The 21079-nt window shown below is 38.1% G+C and overlaps 1 protein-coding gene and 3 non-coding genes across 4 annotated transcripts; all 4 read right to left on the bottom strand.

Annotated features, from left to right (window-relative positions):
• Positions 1–17: 17 nt before the first annotated feature.
• On the bottom strand, positions 18–14087 carry LOC134820592 (ER degradation-enhancing alpha-mannosidase-like protein 3). The gene is made up of 19 exons (XM_063831071.1): positions 13782–14087; positions 13513–13620; positions 13125–13225; positions 10362–10514; positions 10036–10169; positions 9599–9784; positions 8971–9078; positions 8585–8767; positions 8254–8414; positions 7890–8014; positions 7435–7585; positions 4500–4639; positions 4311–4337; positions 3262–3482; positions 3052–3132; positions 2559–2713; positions 2203–2337; positions 994–1081; positions 18–584 (listed from the first exon to the last, which is right to left on the bottom strand). Exons 1-19 carry the CDS (start codon positions 14082–14084, stop codon positions 565–567), a joined length of 2580 nt encoding a protein of 859 aa, XP_063687141.1. The 5' UTR covers positions 14085–14087; the 3' UTR covers positions 18–564.
• Positions 6122–6194, bottom strand: Trnak-cuu (transfer RNA lysine (anticodon CUU)). The gene has a single exon. It is a non-coding gene; the product is annotated as a tRNA-Lys (tRNA).
• Positions 6839–6911, bottom strand: Trnak-cuu (transfer RNA lysine (anticodon CUU)). The gene has a single exon. It is a non-coding gene; the product is annotated as a tRNA-Lys (tRNA).
• Trnak-cuu (transfer RNA lysine (anticodon CUU)) lies at positions 8143–8215 on the bottom strand. Its single transcript has one exon. It is a non-coding gene; the product is annotated as a tRNA-Lys (tRNA).
• Positions 14088–21079: the final 6992 nt, after the last annotated feature.

Genomic DNA, 21079 nt, shown 5'->3' on the forward strand with positions numbered 1-21079 from the left:
TCAAGTAATACTCAACATTTTATTATGAAAGTTTAAATATCATTCACATTATATTCACACTATCTTCAAAACAATTAACAAGAAATGTCCTGCAATTAATATTAATGTTAGACAAATAATAATAGTGATAATCTGTTGTACCATGAACATTACGTTTTGGTATGTATGGAATGGTAACATGTCATGCTCGAGGGTTTTGATTTGATTCAAGATCTGCGAAAAGAAAAAGATAGGCTGAGGCTTAAACAAAAATCTGTAAATAAAGTGATAAAACTAGTAGAAATTCTAAAAATGTAGTTAGCTATTACCTAAAATAGTTATTACCACCATAAAATGAAATCAGAAGAAATATCTATATCGCTTTAAAAACCATCACAAAACTGTTAACCCATTTCCACATGATTGAGTCTACACAACTATGCTTAAAATCGAAACAAATTAAAATTTCCATCTAAGACCCAAGTCTTTAGTTCTTTACCTACCAAGAATTCCTTTATCTTTTGGCTTCAATCCTCACAAACTTAGTGTATATTTTATTCTAGAATTCGGCCGAGACCACCATCATTAACTTCCACATTTTTCATCTGAAATACAATACATATCATTGATTTTAAATTACCGTCCACATCGAAAAAAGTTACACAACAACCCCCTGGCCCTATGTGGTTTTATTAGAAACAATAATTAGACCTGCACCGTTTTAAGACACCTGTAAATCCCTCGGGGGCCGGGGGCGGGGTGGGGGCCGGGAGGGGCTATATGGTGTATGGTGTACTAATATGGTGTATTTTTACTGAGTAATGATCCTCATTAGCCTTCCTTACTGTTGTATTTTTGTGATGAATTAAACGATAGCTATAAGATAACCATCTATAAGATAACCAGTGAGCAAGTTCTCTCATTTTCATGGAGTAACATTCACCAGAATTGGTTGTTTTAATTGTGTTGTGACTCCAGCGCTAGAGTATTGACTGGAAAGTATTGTAAGTTAACCTTGTGAGATGATGGCCGGTTCTCGTAGCTCCAGAATAAGCATGGCGGGATCTCTACGGTACATGTTAAGTAGCTTCGTACCGTCAACCTGAAGAAATGAGATGTTACAATTCATATTAGATGGGATCCATATTCTGATTGGGGTTATTAATATTCATTTTAATTGTGTTCATTTCTTATTCAGATTGGGGATGATCAATATTCAAATGACCGATCAATATAATGCAAATGGTTAATAAATATCCAAATTGTTTGCCAAAATTAGTACGTTCGAGGTGCCTCCAATTTGGCTATATATACTGTATAAATTGATTAGATCTGACACCAAAATAAATATTGAAGGAGCCTTTGATTTTTTAATTAAGTAACTTAAGTAATCTGTGACTCTAGAAGAAGTATCTGTTAAATTTAAGATCAATGATCAGAAGTCTGTAGGCTAAACTTCGAAGGTTATCGGTGAGATAAGCTCCCTTTGATTATTATGGAACTTGACTTCAAATAACAATTCGAATTGATGACCTTTCTCTCAAATGAGAATACATAAAAAGATAATGCGATAATAAATTTCATTTTAATAAGCGAAATTTGTTTACAGTAGCAAATAGTCCCCTAAAATTCAACAATTTTCTGTACGAATTTTGGGTACTTTTCACTGGGTAGATTTTCACTTTCACTTTCACTTTTTTTAGTGACCTTGTTTAATGTTCAGTCTAAACAGCTCGAACATTCTTTTAACCGCAAGTTTCAAAAATTTACCATTTGATATTATGACTATTTTTTCCCCCGTTTTTTTCCTTCACTTTTGTATCCTCATAGTTCTACCCGAGTTAGTCCCAATTCACACGTTTATACATTAACATTTCTCTAGGGCTGATAAAAGCCTCCACATTAAGTCACATTTATAATTATATACAGATTTATAAAGTTTATTCCTTTTGTAATCCCTCTGTTAAAAGGAACCGGAAAAGTGCTTTTATTGTACTTAAGCTGTACACCTAGAATTGACGCCATTCAATGCTGTTCTGGGTCCACATCAAAGGGCCGCAGAAAAACCAATTTATACTGCTACAAATGTCTCTTTATAAACGCTACAATGATCAATACTATACTAGGGCAACATTGACTAATACCCAAGGTCAGACAAACCACTACACACTACTCTCCCAAGCTATAGACTAAGCTAAAACGATCATTTAAAAGGTTATAAACCTTGTTGATGAAGAGAGCAGGAATTTTAACGTCATCAGTTCCGTCCCCGGACATGGCCAGTACTCCTGATGAGGCGGGTTCAGCGTTGTCAATAATAACTGCTCCGATAGCTCCAGCTTGTTCCGCGTTCCGGACCTGAAGCAAAGACTTTTCTTTGTGGTGGAATAATTTTAGGAAAAAATTTGGACGGATTTTGACAGACTATATTTCAACAGATATAAATATGAACGCTAGGGTCTTCAGCGTCCACACAATGTCCGTTCAAGTCTGATAAGGTAGGAACCCGCATGACAATAACAGGGCATCTTAACGGAATATATCTAAAGTTGAGATTTGGATGAGAATGTTGTGGGTACCTTGTCGATGAACATGCAGTTGCCTCTGTACATAACAGCAACCTTGCCAGCTAGTTGGTTAACAATAGCAGCACAGCCGTCACTAGGCTGAGTCTCCTCCGCTGTTCCCGCTATTCTCAGTCCATTTGACAGATCAGTACCGAACTGGGCTTTACCTGGGTTGCAGTGAATATGAGGAGTTGGGACAACATTGTGTACAGGGTGCCGGGGGTGGGGAGCCTCCCGGCACCCTGAATCTAAATTTAAGAATTATTAGGAATCAATAAAAGATATTATATTATTTGGAGAATGTTAGCAACAGCAGTGTTAATTTCAGGACATGTAAATTGTAAACTATGCTGTATGCAGTTCCACTTCTTGCTATTGAAAGTTACCACCTTCAATAATCAGGTAGCTTATTAGGTAACTAATGAAATAATTAGTAAATTAGTTTAATAATTAGGTAAGTAATGAGCTAATTGGCAAAGGAAAGCAAAAGGAATTCAGCTCTTACCAGCCTCAAAGGTAGCAGTTTCTTTGTTCAGTAAACTTTGTACGAACACCTCCTTAGCGGCTACTACTTGCTGCTGAGTGGCTGAAATAGTCTTGAAGTGACAAAAGTCTTCAATAGTCTTCAATAGTCTTCAAACTACTGATCATATCCTGTACCATGTATCACAATATGAAATTAGTACCAAACCAACAAAACTAAATAATATCGTACCCTGTGCCATCTGCTTGGCATGATCGGTTATCTCCTTCATGAATATCATGCCCTCGACTCCAAGTTGGTCAGAGTACGCAGTTGCTGAGTTGTGGACCAACTGAAGTTTCTCGCCATCCATAAACTCGATAATGATACCCATACTTCGTAAAATAGCCACGTGCTCGGGGTTTTTATAGTCGAAGTTGGACGCTTTCAGAGCTGCGGTTATTGTCCTGGGTCTGAGATGGGAAAAGTATTGATTATCCTATCTTTCTCCAACAATATCTGATATTTTTTATCTTTCTATTTCTGTAATATTCTGTAATATTAGAAGTATTGATTATCCTATCTTTCTCCAAAAATATCTGATATGTGGGTATTACATTATCTTTCTATTTCTGTAATATTATTCGCTGCTTATAAGGAGGGAGGGGAGCCTGCCCATTTGACCAAAATATGAGGAGTAAATTGGCTTGGGTTTGTCCCCCCTTATTTTCCTATTATCCGGGGGAAATCTATTTTTGTAACACTCAGTTATCCATGCGGGTAATACCCGAACTTTGATGTTGACGATGAATAGCCCAACATTATAAACAATATTATATTAACGATATTATAAACATATACATATATTACCAATGAATATTAACATAACACTATAATATCCCAACAAAACAAACCCTCTTGATAAAGAGACAATGTGTACAACACACACAGTGCACAATAAGGAACATCGCACCGGGGGATGTGGCTAAGATAATCAGATATCTCACCCTTCACCTTTTGGGTCTCTCTCTCTCTAACGACCAATTTTAAAATGTGGCGGTTCCTGGTGGAGTCACGGAAGAATCTCATCAAAACAGAGTGTTACTCTCTGGTGACCTGTATTTTTATTACATGAGGAACACTGTGCGAGAGTAATGAATAATGTGCAGGGTGAATAACCTCCCTGTACCCAATGTTGTCAACAAATCTAAATGAGAAGGCAGAATACAGAATACAGAAAAAACAAACGACAACAAAAGCTAGCTTCAAGAAAAAGTACTATACATGACTGAATTACTCACATCTTTGATGATTTTTTCGATTTGGGCCTGAATTGTTTTTTGTTGATTCTTTAGCGATGGTCTGTTATTTAATATCATAGTAATTTAATGCGAAAGTTATCAAACATTAATGTCATAATTTATTATTAACAGATATCAGAACACAAATATTCAACGTATTTAGAATTTTCCAACAATTAAAACATTTACTTGTAATTGTAGGGTTGATCGTCCAGTAGAGATATATCGACCCGCTCAGAGTTCGCCAGATACCCTCTGAATATGCTGTCCCGCAGCCACGACCAGGCGTATATACCTTTATCAGGACATACTTTAGTGCTTGCTTTTACCTGAAAAGTGAAATATTATTTAGAACATAGCAAAGGGAACTTTGAATGTAGTATTTAACAAATTCTCATTAATTGAGTTTGGGGGACTTGGGGTAAGCAGCATGGACAGTTTTCCATATATTATTTTTTCAAGATTAATTCTTAGTTTATTGATCCATTTAAAGTGGACAATCTGTTATTTTTCTAGATCTCTGGGTTCTTATTTTCTCGATTTCTAATTATATTCTTATTAAATATCCTCGCAGCTTGCAGAGCTGAGGCAGAAGATAAGTTTAACATGCCATTTAATTATGTTATGTCATTGATTGTGGTATCCCATTTTTCGGGGAAAACAGCTGCATTTTAATAATAAATATTGCAATATATATATAATCGAAAATCGAATTTATGATTTGAATTCATGGGAACATGTTAAAGTGTTAAGAATTGACGTCAATTGTAAACTATCGAATAGTTAATATCGGGATTGAAGTTTTACGGTTTCGATAAGCATCACATAACTGGTCAGTTACCGATGCAATATGAGCATGATCGTATTAAACCTACGTTACTTCCATAATTTTACTGTTCGACTCTCCTGTGCAGAGCTACCACAGGGGTCTCAAAGATTTTAGGAACCTTGCTGCAGCTGATTTTAAACAATCACATTCACTGACGAGGTCATCCTCGAGGTGATAACAAAATATGATCTCAACGATTAAAGTTCAGGTGCAGTGGTGGTATGTAAACAAAGATGCCAAGGATCGTAACATTTAATTACCCTAATTAACATTTAATTACCCTAAAAACCCTAATTACAAGCCCAAGGATATTCTTCCTCTAAGATTTGTCTGCTCGACTCGCAGATCACATAAGGGACGGGAGCTCTTGCAATGCATAAGCAATAAGCAGAAGGTTACATAACAATAGAAATAGAAATGATTTGCATAATCAATGTGGAATATGATATCGGGAAATGTTGTTATCTAAGAGGGAACAAGTGAGCTCTCGGTAGCATTCAATACCATGAATCATGATAGTAATTTAAAAAACAAGATGAGTATTTAAAACAAGATGGGGACTATAATTGTAACGGTTTAAGTGTATACGTCCTTATTAATGTAGACTCCGATTTCACTACACTGACAACATTCACTTTTTTGTTTTATTTTTTACTTGAGATCTCATATCATAAAAATTTACCATCGCGATACAGGTATTAATTTACCTCCCTGCGGTGAGACACCGCTTCCCTCCATCGCCATGTTTAAAGCTCTACCATAATCTGTTATACTTCAGAGTGAAGTAATTTATTTTATGCTTTAAAATTGTTATTATTCCAGTACTAGTATAACTAATAAATTTTCTAATCGTGAAAAATCGTGTAATTTCTATATAATTTTTGGCCAGAATTTTAAAAAATTGCTAGGAAAATCGACTATTAGCCACATTTGAAAGATCGGAAGATATTAAAATTCTTTGAAAAGCAAAAGATTTCACATTAGCCCGATGCGGGGCTCGAACCCGCGACCCCGAGATTAAGAGTCTCGTGCTCTACCGACTGAGCTAACCGGGCACTGAACATTTAAATATCAGGTGGTTCAAATTTGCCTTTCAGTCGTGCATGGTTTGCCGCGCATGCTTTTGTTGGGGATCGGTACCAGCCAATGTTTACTTATAAATACATATAATAAGTGTTATCAATTCAAAGTAAAAAACTCACACAAGATTAGATATTATTGAAAAGATTAAAATGGAGCTTATCGAACAAAACATAGCTGAGCACAGATAAAGTTGCCTTAAGGATTGTAAAGTTGAAATTATCATATTAATGCACTTTTGGAGTGGAAAAAGGAGTGGAAACAGGCGCATAGCTATAAGCTACAGCTAGCTAGCTATTCCAAAATTTTGTTTTATGACTGTTATCAGTCGCATAACATCATGCCGTTGTTGCAGGTGAATTGTCGGTAGTCTAACTGAGATGATATGCAGTGAAATTGATTCTGTGATGCTTGAGGGCGTGCTTATGGTATTGAGACAGAGTGCAGCATGGTTTGTTATCGTGATAAGAATATACACATATTAAGAGTCTGTAAGTAGCTTGGAATTTAACCAAAATAAAGATCGACTATTGCCCACATTGATTAAATCGGGAAATAGGTGAATTTAGATGTTAATAGATAAACCCTTATAGGTACAAAAGAATGTGCGTATGCCATCAGCCCGATGCGGGGCTCGAACCCGCGACCCCGAGATTAAGAGTCTCGTGCTCTACCGACTGAGCTAACCGGGCACTGGCCGAAAACAAATCAAGTCCTTCAGAAATTCCTTTTAGTCACGAATGGTTTGTAGAGCTGAACGGAAGACAATCTATCCAATTAAATGTTCAAAGTTTAATAATAAGCGACAACCCAAATATGTGACTGGTAGCATGCCCGCTATTGGAAATGGAGGTGTTATTGTGAAGTAATTTTTCTGATGTCATGTGGACAAAAAAGTGTGGTTCCATTTTTCAAGTTATCGAATCTGATCTACAACTTCGTAGTTTGGAACGCTCGTGCAACAAATGCTCATTTAGTCTTTTCGCAGACCTGAACCATTCGACGTTCGCGCGCGCGGTTCACGCCTTCAACTGTGATGCCTTGACACGTTGCACCATTGTTCGGTTTTGTTTACCGCTATTTATAGAGGCATTAAGGCATACTATGACAATCGGTAATTAAAATTTAGTAATTACTACTACCCTTCTACAAAGGTCTTTGGAACAGCACAATCATTAAAATAACCCGGTTTTAAGTAATTAATTAATTAATTACCTTTTCATTAGAAAATAACTGAATGTGTAGAGGAATTATATGGGCCTCTGTAGTCAATATGTAATCATCTATAGGTATCCCTATGTCTTCGTCGTCAGCGAAAAGTAGGTAGAAATATTTAAATGTTTCCGCCAATACAAAAGAATCCAGTCTGAAAATATAAGTAGAATTCAGATAATGAAATAGAAAACTGAAAAGGTTTGCAATGTTTCTGGATATTATCGAGATATTGTATGCCTTATATCTGAATTGATCACAGTAACACAGGGATTTAAATTATAGAGTACAGGTAGTAAGGTAGTAATATCGTAAATGTTTGCACGCTATTACGCTATATATGCTAAATTCACCGAATCAAAATGTGTTTAAGAACAGCAGTAAAAAGTGCAATGGATAATGGATATGCAGATTGTGCTGCACTTTTACCTCAGTTAATCAACATTGTTTTCACTTACCTATCTTCAAGTTCACCGCTGGACACATGTTTTAAGGCAGCATAACCGCAAACAACTTTGCACCTGTTCTCGATAGCATTTAATATTGTAATAGCAATATCCACATATTTAGGGTCTCTAGTGGCCTGCAATTTTGAAAAAATTGTTAGAAAGATTGACAGAAAAATTTGGATTGGAAAAATACGTATGAATGAAGAAATCCGCTGAAAAGGATGAAAACTCATGGAAAACAAAAGAATGTGCTTTCGCCATCAGCCCAATGCGGGGCTCGAACCCGCGACCCCGAGATTAAGAGTCTCGTGCTCTACCGACTGAGCTAACCGGGCGCTGAACACAATGCATTCCTTTAATACATAATACTCACTTTGTACAATATATAGTTGCTTTCGATGAGCTCCGGCCGCATATAATATTGCGGCCAATACACTTGCCCAGTCACGAGAAATGACTCCGGAAGCGTGTTCTGATTTACAGAGCTAACTTTTATATAGTGAGCATGAACTTCTGCTGCCTCATCCACATCACCTAATGAACAAAACTATCATAGCATAGAGAGAAAATGTTTTTTTTGGATATTGGAACTGCAAGAAAATAATCTGTCGGAAAGTGAACTTAGTTTTAAATTGTTCGCCAATTAAATGATGTTTTACTTAAATTAACCCAAATTAAAGCTACATCACGGAGCGATAACTTACCAGCAAGTACCTGCAACCCAGGCCAAAACGACTGCAAGGCATCTTGGTGTTCTTTAACCCTGTTCTGAGGGGCTCCAGAGTGAACGGACGTCATGTACTTCCCTTTCTTCAAGTGCTTCTTAGTCGCTTCATATTGGGTAGAGAACATATCCCACAACTTACTGTCTCCTGATATGATGTAACCTAGAGGGAGAAACGGGTACTCTAGACATTAGCGTTTGAAGTGTTCATGAAATAAAGAAATAATTGAATAAAGTATGGTTATTTCTTCTGAGCTGTGTTATTTTGCGGGGTCAATCAACAGACTATTATTCGGAAATGAATATAATGCAATTGACAGACTGTAAAGAACACGACCAACAACCGAGAGTGTCCCAAAAAGTTACCTTTCAATATGTACTCGTAGTAGCTGTCTATCCCAGCCCCAACTCCTGTATCTTTTCTAATCCAGTTACCACTGTTGATACTTATAGTGGAGCCCGGCAGATCACTAGCTGAAAAGAAGACATGGTTAACTATAATAATAATCCTATAAAGGGTATCTCATATTTTTCGTTCATATTTTTCCAATCTTCATCTGCTCATTCTCTGAATTATCGGTAACGTTTGGATTAAGTTGGACAAATTGGACACAGTATACAGATTAGATGAGATGTAAAGATTTAGAATTTGTCAAAGATCAAAAATTATTTCCAATCGAGAGCCTACAAATTTAGTTATACCACAGTCTTTTAAAGCACTCATAACGATCCAGAGAGCACATTTTAGGAAAATTACCACCTCAAAACGAGTTACTGAGTACAGTAGATAAACAGAAGTAGTTGTGGATAAATAAACTGAATTATTGACAGCCACTCACTGTGTTGTTACACTATGATGTCACAGAACAATACATCACATCGTAACCTCATCACTTCAGCTCTAAGTTCACACCCTACACCTTCTCTTCAGATGTTAGCTTCTTAAACAGCCTAAGTTAATTCTAGTAATAAATCACCCACACTTTACATGTACCTTTAAATTTCTTCTGATAGAGGTAATCAAGAGCTGCCCGTGCGTACCCCTCGTAAGAGCTGTTACCTGTGTACCTACTGAGTGCAGCTAACTCAAGATACAAGGTACCAGCACAGGCTGTGCACGTTTCGTTATCCTTCACACCGTGCGTGCCGTGTCTTAGGTTTATCTTGGGGATTGGCAGTCCTGAGATTTGATGGTTATAGTGGTGAAGTTTGGGAAACTTTCTTTTATTTATGAGAGATTTACATGGTAGGATAAACCAAGGTAGGATAAACTAAGGTATAATAATTTGTTTAAATTATGAACGTGATAAATTACACCGACCAAATTTATAACTATGAGAATGTGACTTGAAACTCACTAATATGAACATTTACACTAAAATAACTACTACAAAGTCAAAACGACAGTGCAAAAATTATTATTAAAATAACCTGTAGGAGTATCAAAAGCCGGTATGAACCTGTCAGCTAGGTCAACAGCTAGCAAGAGCAACTCGTTTGAATACCAAGTGAATTTACCAATATTTTGCAGGTATAGACATCCTGCATGACCTCCTAACAAGCCCCTGAAGATAAATATTAAAACTGTGATATTTGCTTGTTGTTAACCCTTGTTGTTTTTAGATACAGATGTTTTGGAAGAGCACTCAAGTATATTATTTAAAAGTCAGAATTACAACAAATTAACTGATTACTAATTACTAATTACTAATTACTAATTACTAATTAACTATTATAACAGATTGACTAAAACTCACCCTAATATTCGGATATTTGCTTCAAATAAGTTAACGGTTATATCTGTATCAAAAGACAGGCCTCGGATCACAAGCTTCACTGCATCTTCAAACTTTTCATACTCCTTCATCACAATCAGGGTGTCCAGTGTGTCAACGAGTGTCAACATGTACCTGCACAGGTATATGTCAAGATACCAGCTATAAGTAAAGTGTTGTGATCGTATCATTTCATATTTTTGGAAGCTATCTGTGAACTTCAGTATCTAATCCTGCTGGCTGCTTAGGCAGCTGTTCTCCAGTTCTCTTTTTGCATGTAATAATCCAAAATTGATTTTCAAATATTCCATTATTGTCTGACACAGTTGAGCAAAAAACCCTAAAATTTATGGGCAGTTGCAGATTTTAGATAAAGAAAACTCTGCATTATAATAGAGATCAGACGGAAATATTGTTTGAAGAATGTTGTACAATTAAATGGAATGTTGTACAATGGAAAGTCATGTTCAAATCGGATAAGTTCACTTTTAAGGCAAAACTTTTTTACGAGACCAGTCCATGAAATCGAGTGAGTTAGTAAATCTGTGTGGAAATGTTCTTGACCACCGTCATCAAAGGCTCATCAGAAAGTTGGATACACATTTTAGGATCACCAAAAAATTCACTGTCATAGCACCTTCAGAGCTCTTTGAGGCAATCTGAATTGGATTGGGAACATCCAGTGGCACATCTATATCTTCTCCTTCTCGCATTTGAGAACAAATTGATTGTAAGCAGGTTGTGGTGAATTCCTGTTTGGATATACCTTTGGCAACATCTGTTCCAAACCATTTGTTGCAAGAAACTGTGACTGTCCCTCCTGGTACGAAAAATGGAGCCTTCTCCTCAGGCAAAATCCTCCCATCTGTTATGCTGATCTCCTTGCATGGGATATTTTGAAGCATTTTGATCCCAGTTACAATATTAGCGGTGGACGGTGATATTCTGCGCTGCCAGTTGAAAGAAGAATTGATGGGCAGAATGATGGAACGGAGGACAGGAAGATGCTGCCTCAGTGACCAGACACTCTCAGTTCTGGACACAGCAACTTCTGGACACAGCAGAATCTTCTGACTCATGTCATTTCCCTCACTCTCATTAATACAAGCCTGTAAGACGGCAGTAGGAGAGATTCCTTCGGCTGTCTTCACAGCCGAAAGACACATGTTCCCTCCGTCCACCCTTAACTTTACCACGTCACACCCTGAAACCTTTTCCTGATCAAGAGGTATAATTTCCCAATGCTGGCCTGTCTCGCAGTTTGAACTCCAGAACAACTGATATCCCATTCTCGTGGAATGGTCGGTTTCTGTGAAGTTCACCTCAACACACATCTTTGAATCGCTGCTCTGGAAAACTCCCAAAGACTTTGGTGAGTTAAACCGGTCCTGATCGATCACGTTTATATCGGACCACTTTGAAACATCACAGTCCTTCATCCACAATGTAAAATGGGATGCATTGTTGGTCTCGTAGATCAGGCGGCTCCTCTCACCCTGATACAAAGAACACTCAGATAGACCATCTAGGTTGAACGAAAACGTGTTACAGTCGTTTTCATACTTGCAGTAATCCTGACATTCGTTTTCGGGGGTCACATCAAGCTGCAGGATCGGGTTCGACTTTACAGCAAGACCCTGTGTAGAAAAGTTGTGGTTTCTCTTCTCAGCAATGCTGGCTGAGGCGAAGATAATTGCTGTTGCAATGACTGCTAGTTTCTTGTGTGACATGCCGCAAAAATAAAGTTGTAAATGCAGAATTTTTGGCCCTTAAAAAGGTTGGTCACGTGTGTTTGAGGTCTTTCAATGTGACAAGGGCGCTCCATGTGTCCACAATCTAACAATGTGCTACAAAGTTGGATAAAAAGATTTCAACACGGGTATTGTTCAAAAAAAATATATTATTCAAAATGACATACTATTCAAAATAACGGGTAGTATTCAAAGTATTATGGTATTCTTTGATATTCAGTTTTTATTGCACCACAAAATATCTATTATAACCTAAGATCATAATGCTGCTTTGCAAGTGCGTGAGTGTGCTACCAATCTACCACAGTACAGTGCTACCAATCTACCACAGTACCCCTTTCGGAGTTGGAGCACGTCGGAGTTAGCGAGGACCTGTTCTCGGTGGTTAAATTCTTTTAGGGAGTTATTCCCGTATGGTACCTTAGCCCCTCACTATTAGTCGCTTGGCTGTGGTGGAGTCTAACAAGTGACTAGGTGAGCAGGCGGGCCGCAGCACTCTTGTTGTCGGGACCTATCTACAGTAAAACTATCTATTTGGTCTACTGAGAAACCTATTTTGATAGATCCATTGGCACTCAACAACTATGATGACATAGTATCTGCTGTCCTGCATTGTCAAAGTTTTTTATAGTACACTGTTACTATGCAACCTTCTAATTTTCACCCAATTTGTATGAAGGCGGTCAGGTGAACACAAAGACATTTCAGAATTACGATAAAGATATGATATTATGATTTATATGCAATTTCTTGCTTCGATGGCTTAAATATATCGAGGCACTGGAAGCTGAATTTCCGGAAAAATCTTTGATGAAAATTATGAAAATAACTACCAACATTTTCAGTTATCAGCTTTCCTCGACCAAAACCCCCCCTGTTTTGACTGGTTTCAATAACCAATAACTTAAATAAATAACAAAAGGTAAAAGCTGATCATGTTTCGATATAGAACTACTATTCTAACTTCCATATTTTAAAATAAAGTTACATCTACCTTCCAAGTGCATCGTCTACTTCACCTCTGCTTTGTGATAGTCCCCTAACTCTTCCTTTACATGACAATGGCATAAGTTCATCAGCAGGAAATGCATGCATCTGAGGAAGTTTTTTAAAACTTTATTAATGTTTTTCATTTATAAAAAGTCACAGTTCCATCAACAACCCGGTTCATGACTAAATGAGAATTAACAATGTGAGATAAATGTTCCAAGAAATGAGGATAATTTATACTCACAACACTTAACATGTCTAGTACTAGTGTTGTAAATCTTAACTTTAATTAATGTTTTTGTTTCTTTTAAATAAAGGTTGCATCTATTGGGAAAATTCGAATCGAGGTGAAAGTTATGCAAATGAAATTTAAATTCAATATTTAATGTTACCATGTAACTGTCGTAAGCATGAAAGAACATCTTTTTGGTTTGTTCGGCATACTTTGCTTTCTTCAGGTCATATTCATTATCCTTACTCTTTTTCTTTTTTGCTTCAGCCTGATGAAACAGAATGTTGCTAAACTAAAAAATTCTACTTTATACAATTGTTTCAGATCAATTAGACTGAAAGTTGTCACCAATGTAAGTATACAGGTAAACAATTTACTGCAGAGTTTTGAGGAAAGCAAATGGCTCAGTAAATTGGGGGGTGGAATTACCTTTAAGTAGAAATCAACCATTTGTTCACTGGGCCCTGTCTTAAGCATTGGTCCAAGGATGTGCATATTCTTTGCAACGACCTCTTTGATCTTTTCAAATCTACTCTTCTGTTGTTCATCATGACAATCGACGGAGAAGAAGCTGAGTATTATCAGAAGTACAAGTATTGAAGAGCTGAATCCATGTTTCATAACAGAAGGATTTACCCCACACCTTTTTCGCTCATCCGACCCCACTAATATAGAATAAAACCTTGTGAAATATTGAAAAAGTTTTATCAATGTATTGAAGAGAGTTACCATGAGTTAATGTGTCCTTCGCATCAACTCATCTTTCTCAAAATCAAAGCTCTCAAATCACTTACAATATGAAGTACAAATTCGTGGATACCTGAGAAACTGCCAAAGGATCCCCACCAAAACTAGAATCTAATTGAGCACGATTTTGAACCAGAAGCATATTATCTAATTCATTATTTGTTATCAGGTGATTGGCTTACCAGATCACGTGATTAGGTGACCTGTTAAATTGTGAAGGCAGCCCAATTAAAGTGTCGTGTCAGATAAACCCAATCAATTTTGTTAACAAAATACACAAAATGCTTGATAACTTCGTCAATTCATATCCATTTTGCCTCATTTTTTCAAATCAGATGCAGCAATTAATTATCTACAGTAATCTGAGAAAATTTGGCATCTAGCATGTTCAAAAAGAACAATATAGGTAATTTAATAATATATGGGCGTGATCTGAAATATTTGAATTTTCGAATTTTGGCGACAGAGTCCTCAAATGAGTATTTACAGCATGCCATCGACAAAATTACAGGTCTCAAATATGAAACACGGCAGTGGTATAATCTAGGTAAACTATAGGTAAAAATATAATATTAATCATAAGCTAAAATGTACTAATCTTTGTATTCTAAATGGGGAAAGATATATGTCAGGGTCCAGGGATGGTTTGAGTTTTGACAATTACAGCTGAGCATATCCATTTCATGATCTTCAGAGTGAAGTGTGAACCCCATAATGATCCAGTAGCTCTCCTGCATAGCTCTCTGTTCCGTTCATTGTTAGAGGGCCTCAGAATTCCCATTTCCTCCTTCAAGTGAACATTACAGCATGTGTTTTGAGTGTACTTAGCTTCAGCATGTTATTGGTGCACCAGTCCATGATAGCTCCAAGACTTTTTTGGGTCATCTTTCTGAGATGATCAGCATCAAAGCCCTTGTTGCCACATGTTCCCTCTAATCAGGCTAATAAAGCAAGATCTTCCGAAAACCCTTGCAGGTCACATGGGATCTTGTCTATCATGCACAACAGGACACTGTCAACCTCCAGGTTCCATAAAAATCGAGACAAGATGCCACCTTGCGGACATCCTTTTCTTATGACAATGGATTTCATTTGTTTAGTTCCTCATTAGTGGTGCTATTAGAGTCCTACCAGAACTTTTTGGTTTAGCTCTGAGTATATCTATGATGGAGTAGATGTGTATATATTTGGTTGTTAATATTTCATACAATGTTGGTAGCAGTTTCCGTTACATATGTATTGTGCTCAGCACAGGAGGGCCAAAGTGCAAAGAAACAGCTGCTAACTGCTGCTCACTGCTGCTGTCGCAGTTAGCAGCAGTGAGCAGCAGTTAGCAGCAGTGAGCAGCAGTTAGCATCAGTTTCTTTGCACTTTGGCCCTCCTGTGTCTGCCAATCGCATCACTTGATTTAATTGAATGTATATAGTTGGGAATGTATATATAATAGTTGGGAATGAGGTAGTTGTCTGTTCACAGATCGCCCTCTAAACTTACAAGGAAATATTTCCTGTAGATCCTTGGTGTATAAGCAACATTTGACAGAGCATAGTGTAGAGTGAGCCAGTGACGTAACAAAGGGCCCCGCTGACCTGCTGTGCGGGGGGGGGGGGGCGCTGTTTTAGGGGGGCGCCAAATCGTCGTTTGAATGTGGGACAATTTCGAAAACTTAACTAAAGTACTAGCAAAACTGCGCGTTTTGCTCTAGATACACACTTTTTTTAGAGATTTTACCGGCATATCCTCTAAAATTACCTAATTTGTTCGATTTTAGGGAGGGGCACCAAAAGGGCAAGGGGGCGCCAACAGGCAACATTACGCCACTGGAGTGAGCTATGTGCCCATCCTTGGAGAACCCGGTGGATGTCCTTGCTGTACAGCAGTGTTAAACAAGGAACTGAAACCAAGGGGTTCCGTTCAGGCCCTTCACACTTTGTTTCTGTCTAGTTTTAATGTACCGTCACAATAGTGACTTTAATATATGTATTGTTTGAATGACATTTCTATACTTGTACATCTTAAGCTCTTCCTCCATATGCCATAACTTTATCCTCCCCATCCACTTGAGTGGTTATGGTTCTGTAGGATTTAGAGCTATAAGATATTCAGATGCTGTGGGATATATAATAATAATAAGGCATCTCCCTACCCACAGGTGAACAGATCCATGAGTTGGAGGACGACGGCTATAAGTATCTCGGAATACTAGAAGCTAATGATATACTACACAAAGAGATGAAAGCACTGGTTACAAAAGAGTATGTCAGAAGAGTTAAAAAGGTTTTGAAATCCCAGCTTCATGGCAGGAATAGTATACAAGCGATTAACACCTGGGCTGTACCTGTGATAAGATATGGAGCTGGAATTCTCTCATGGAATGCTGGGGAGACCAAAGCCTTAGATGTCAAGACCCGGAAACTGATGAGGATACATGGAGCTCACCACCCCCAAGGAGATGTTGATCGGTTATACGTCAGCCGTCAACTGGGTGGCCGTGGGCTACATAGTATAGAGGAAGTCGTTAAGAGAGAGGAGAATGCACTCACCACTTATGTGGTGAGAAGTAGAGACCCAGAACTGATTGCTCTGAAGGACTACTTTGTCAAAGACAAGATACTCTTGGGTGAAGAGATAGAGAAAGATATTGACCGAACACAACGCGAGGAAATCCGCAAGGAGAAATGGACTGCTAAAGTGATGCACGGACAGTTCCCAAGGCAGATGATGGGTACAGCAGACCCGTTAACCTCTTGGAACTGGCTCACCCAACAAGATTTGAAGAAGGAGACAGAAGGATTGTTGATAGCAGCCCAAGACCAAGCACTTAGGACTAATTACGTGAAGCACAGGATTGACAAAACACCTGGCTCTTCTCCCCTCTGCAGACTCTGCAGAAATCATTACGAGACAATAGACCACATACTGAATGGGTGCCCAAAACTTTCACAGACAGAATATAAGTGTCGGCATGACAAAGTAGCTGCCGCATTGCACTGGAGTCTGTGCAAGGAATACGGCTTCCCACGCAGTAAAAGGTGGTACGAACACCGGACAGAGAAGGTGCTGGAGAACGGACAAGTCAAGATATTGTGGGACTTCCATGTCCAGTCGGACCACGTTATCGAACACTGTAGACCGGATCTCCTCCTGGTAGACAAGGTAACCAACGCAGCAACCATCATTGACGTTGCAGTCCCAGGAGATACCCGGATCTTGGATAGAGAACAAGAAAAGATTCTGAAATATCAAGACCTGAAAAGAGAAATTAAGAAGAACTGGAATTTACGAAAGGTCACAATCGTCCCTGTGGTGATAGGCGCATTAGGAACTATCACCATAAACTTTCGTAAACACCTCGACGCAGTCCACTGCAATCTGAGCATCTCTAATCTCCAGAAGACAGCTCTGCTTGGATCAGCCAGGATTCTCAGGATGGTCTTAGACATATAATATATTTGAGTGTATAATACACTGTAAATACTCTTTTTTTTAGTTTAATTTTCACTGGGTACTCTAATAAACACTTTTTACCTGGTCCTCTTATTTTTCTTCCCTTGCTATGCAAGCCCTGTCTCTTGTTTATACAATTTTTAACTCGTATATTGGGTAGATTGAGTATTTATTATGGATTTTATATTGTTGTTAGCCCTGCTGATTAGTGTATTAGTAATGATTACCTATCTGATGGACTACGGTATATACAGTTGATGGTAGTTTTCTCTTATTTTTCTTCTCTTGCTCTGCAAGCCCTGATTCTTGTATAAACATATTGTTTGATATAATATTGTATATTTTTGTATTGATTGTGGTATTTTGTGTGCCAGATTCAGCAATGGGTTCTTGCTGAATCACTGTATATTACACTCTGTGACTAGTCCCTTTGATCCATCTCTTGCCCTGCAAGCCCTGTTTCTTGTCTATACAGCATATAATAATTATCATGTATCACATTGTAGTATGTAATAAACATTTGTAGTAGTGTAGGATTGTTTGAATTTCTTTTTGCTATGTTTTATAATATTTATTTGTATAATTTGTGAGTGTTTCTCCCGCTTTTCTTCCCTTGCGCAGCAAGCCCTGTCTCTTGTAAAAACAACCTTGAAAGTTTTGTAGATACATATAGTTTCTACACCTTTATCCTCTGGTCCCTAGGGTCAGCTGATCCCGGGCCAGAGGAAAACTACCGACTGCCAAGGTCTGACGCCTAGGCAGTCGAGACCTCTTATTGAGACCCTTTATAATAATAATAATTCTATACAGTTACATAATTGAAACAATTATGGCCCCTTATTGTGGGCAGAGTATGTGTCTTTGTTGAAGTGTCCTGGTATAAACTTATCTGAGTGACTGCATTAAAATAATTTAAGGAGAGTTCTCTTAGAACTTTAAGACAATAGGAATAAATACTAGGACCTAATAAAATCAAAACAAAATGCAGCCATCTAATTTGTTGTTAAGCTTTCTCTTCTCCTACGGTTGACTAGTGGAACCATCTTTGGCGAGTATTAGGAACTTAGACCATTACAAATACCGTGCTGTAAGTTTGCAAGGCATGTGGACTAAGTGGGTCGAGAGTACTCAACTTAAAAGTGGGTGTTGAGAATCCTCAACTATACTAAAGATAATAATGTTCAGAAGATGAGGCAGTAGAGTGAGTAGTAGAGGCTGAAGAAAAATAAATGTCACAAGAGATTAGCACTATAATAAACATCTTTATGATATATAAGGAAGCGCCTTCGTTTCAAAATCTTAAGGACAACAGTGATTTCTCTCCGGGGAGACAGAGGTGCGAGAAAGAACTTGGTCAATATAGATAGTCTATTTTTAAACTTGGAGCCACAAGGCCAAGGGTGATTTTCAAATGTTTCTCCCAATATTTGAGATAGGGAAAATATTGAGTTTTTGAAGGGTTTTTTTTATATAGGGTCATTGTGACATTATGTTTTGTGTGTATACTGTTTGAAAAAAAATTCCTTTTTTAGAGCTATAGTAGTCAGGTTTTTTAACGAACGCATTACAGATCGTTCCAATACCTCCAGATGTTGTGAAGACAAGTACAAATGGGACCCTTAACAGTTAACGGGTGATACTATTTGTTCCAAATATTATATTCCACATATTATATACGGTGCGTCTTGGTAGGTTATAAAGCTACAAAGGGGCCCTTGCCCTGTTTTTTCTTTTTTAATAAACAGTAAAGCCCGAAGTCCCCAGGTTAAATAAAATATGATAAAATACGCTATCACCATCATCAGGGTTTGGGAAATTGAGCGGCCATCAACAAAGGAAAAGCGGCCGCATTTTTTGTTAAATATTGCGAGTATGCGTGAATAGAGTATGGCGAGCATAAATAAAGTATCATTATATGTTATAGCAGGTGCACGTTACCATGCAATTAACACGAAAAGGCTTTATCTACTATTTAGCTTGCTATAATATAATAGTCTCTTGGTCGGCCCGGTTCATGTCATGCTTAAAACATTAAAGCTAGGAAGGAGCGCCGCGCATACAGCATAGGCATAGGTTTTGATTTCGATTTGAATGGTAAGTATTTTAAGTTAAGGTGCACAAATTTGCACGTCTGTGGTCTGACAAAAATGGTTATTTTGTAATTATATTTGCTCACAGGGGGTCGTTCACATATAATTACGTTATCAGTTTTAAAACAAATTTAGAGCATATCCAACCATTGCATGAGACATTATGTTACATTGTCATACGTTGTATGACCCGCCGCGCACGAACAACGAAGTGCGCGGCTCCCCCTGTATCGTCAGGACGATAAAGGGGAACGTAGTGAAACGACCGTGGGGGTACGGTCGCAACGGGATACTGACCATTGTTAATGATCTGGCCCGGCGCGCGCTACTTCGTAGCACTTGCCATAGCACTAACATTTCGAGAAGAAAGCGGCGCGCGCTACTTCGAAGAAATTTAGACGAGTAACATCCGTCAAACGGGATACAAATGTTACAGCTAAAAGCAGCGTATTTTGCCCCATTTTCATTACTATATATATCAACTAGAACTCCGATATCTTTGAGGACTTCGCCGCGCCGCGCGAACTAGCATTTTTGCTTCGCATCGTCGATCGTTCCTTTGCTTCGCAAAGCAACGATCTCAATGGATTGACATCGTCAATCAATCCGATATAAATATAATATCGCCATGACCAAATTTTTTGGACAGTTGTGAAAGCCCTATTGGAAGGTCCTCACAAATTTTCAGAATGATCTCATTCAAGGAACCGAAGATATGACAGAATAATATAATACAACAAAAATCAACGAATTTCGTCAAATTACGGGACTTATACATTATACACCTACTTTTGCTCCAAAAGCCGCGCACCATCAAATATCAAATATGGCACCTAGGCGAAACTCACTCATCATTTCAAAAAGGTATACAACAAATTTGGTACTGTGAAAATTCTCACAGTCTCTAGAAAACAATGTTACAAAAATTTTGAAAATCCGAGCAAGTTTATTTTATCGTGCACCCCGCCACCCCCTAGCCGTGCGTCTGTCCGCCGCGCGTTCAATCTAGATCTAGATAGAACGATGATCGCATCATATTATGGTCAGAGTCAGAAAGTGCCGTCTAGCTAGAACAAAGACTCCATCTCGTAATTGATCACGTAACGCGTTACGTGCCTTTTACACTTTCTATTGTAGGCCAAATTGTAACAAGTTACTCAGTTAGCTAGTTACCTTCTTTTTTCTTTTGATTGGTCGGCGTCGACTGTAAGCCTTCCTTGCGGTGGCTTTCACAACGCGTCCCCATTCTCCAACTCCTGCTGCTAGAGAGAGAGACTCCCAAGTTATATACCATAATTATATTATACATAGATATCGACAACAGACTCCTTACCTGGGGACCTCAGGCTATTATGTTCATAAACATATAGAATAGAGATTAGGCGGAATGACAGGCTGAGCGCGGCCCAGTAACAGACTCCGAGAATCTTGAAGTTCTGTTAC

This window comes from Bolinopsis microptera, chromosome 9 (assembly GCF_026151205.1).
Source record: "Bolinopsis microptera isolate Bmic1 chromosome 9, MBARI_Bmic_1.0, whole genome shotgun sequence".
Classification (NCBI taxonomy): domain Eukaryota; kingdom Metazoa; phylum Ctenophora; class Tentaculata; order Lobata; family Bolinopsidae; genus Bolinopsis; species Bolinopsis microptera.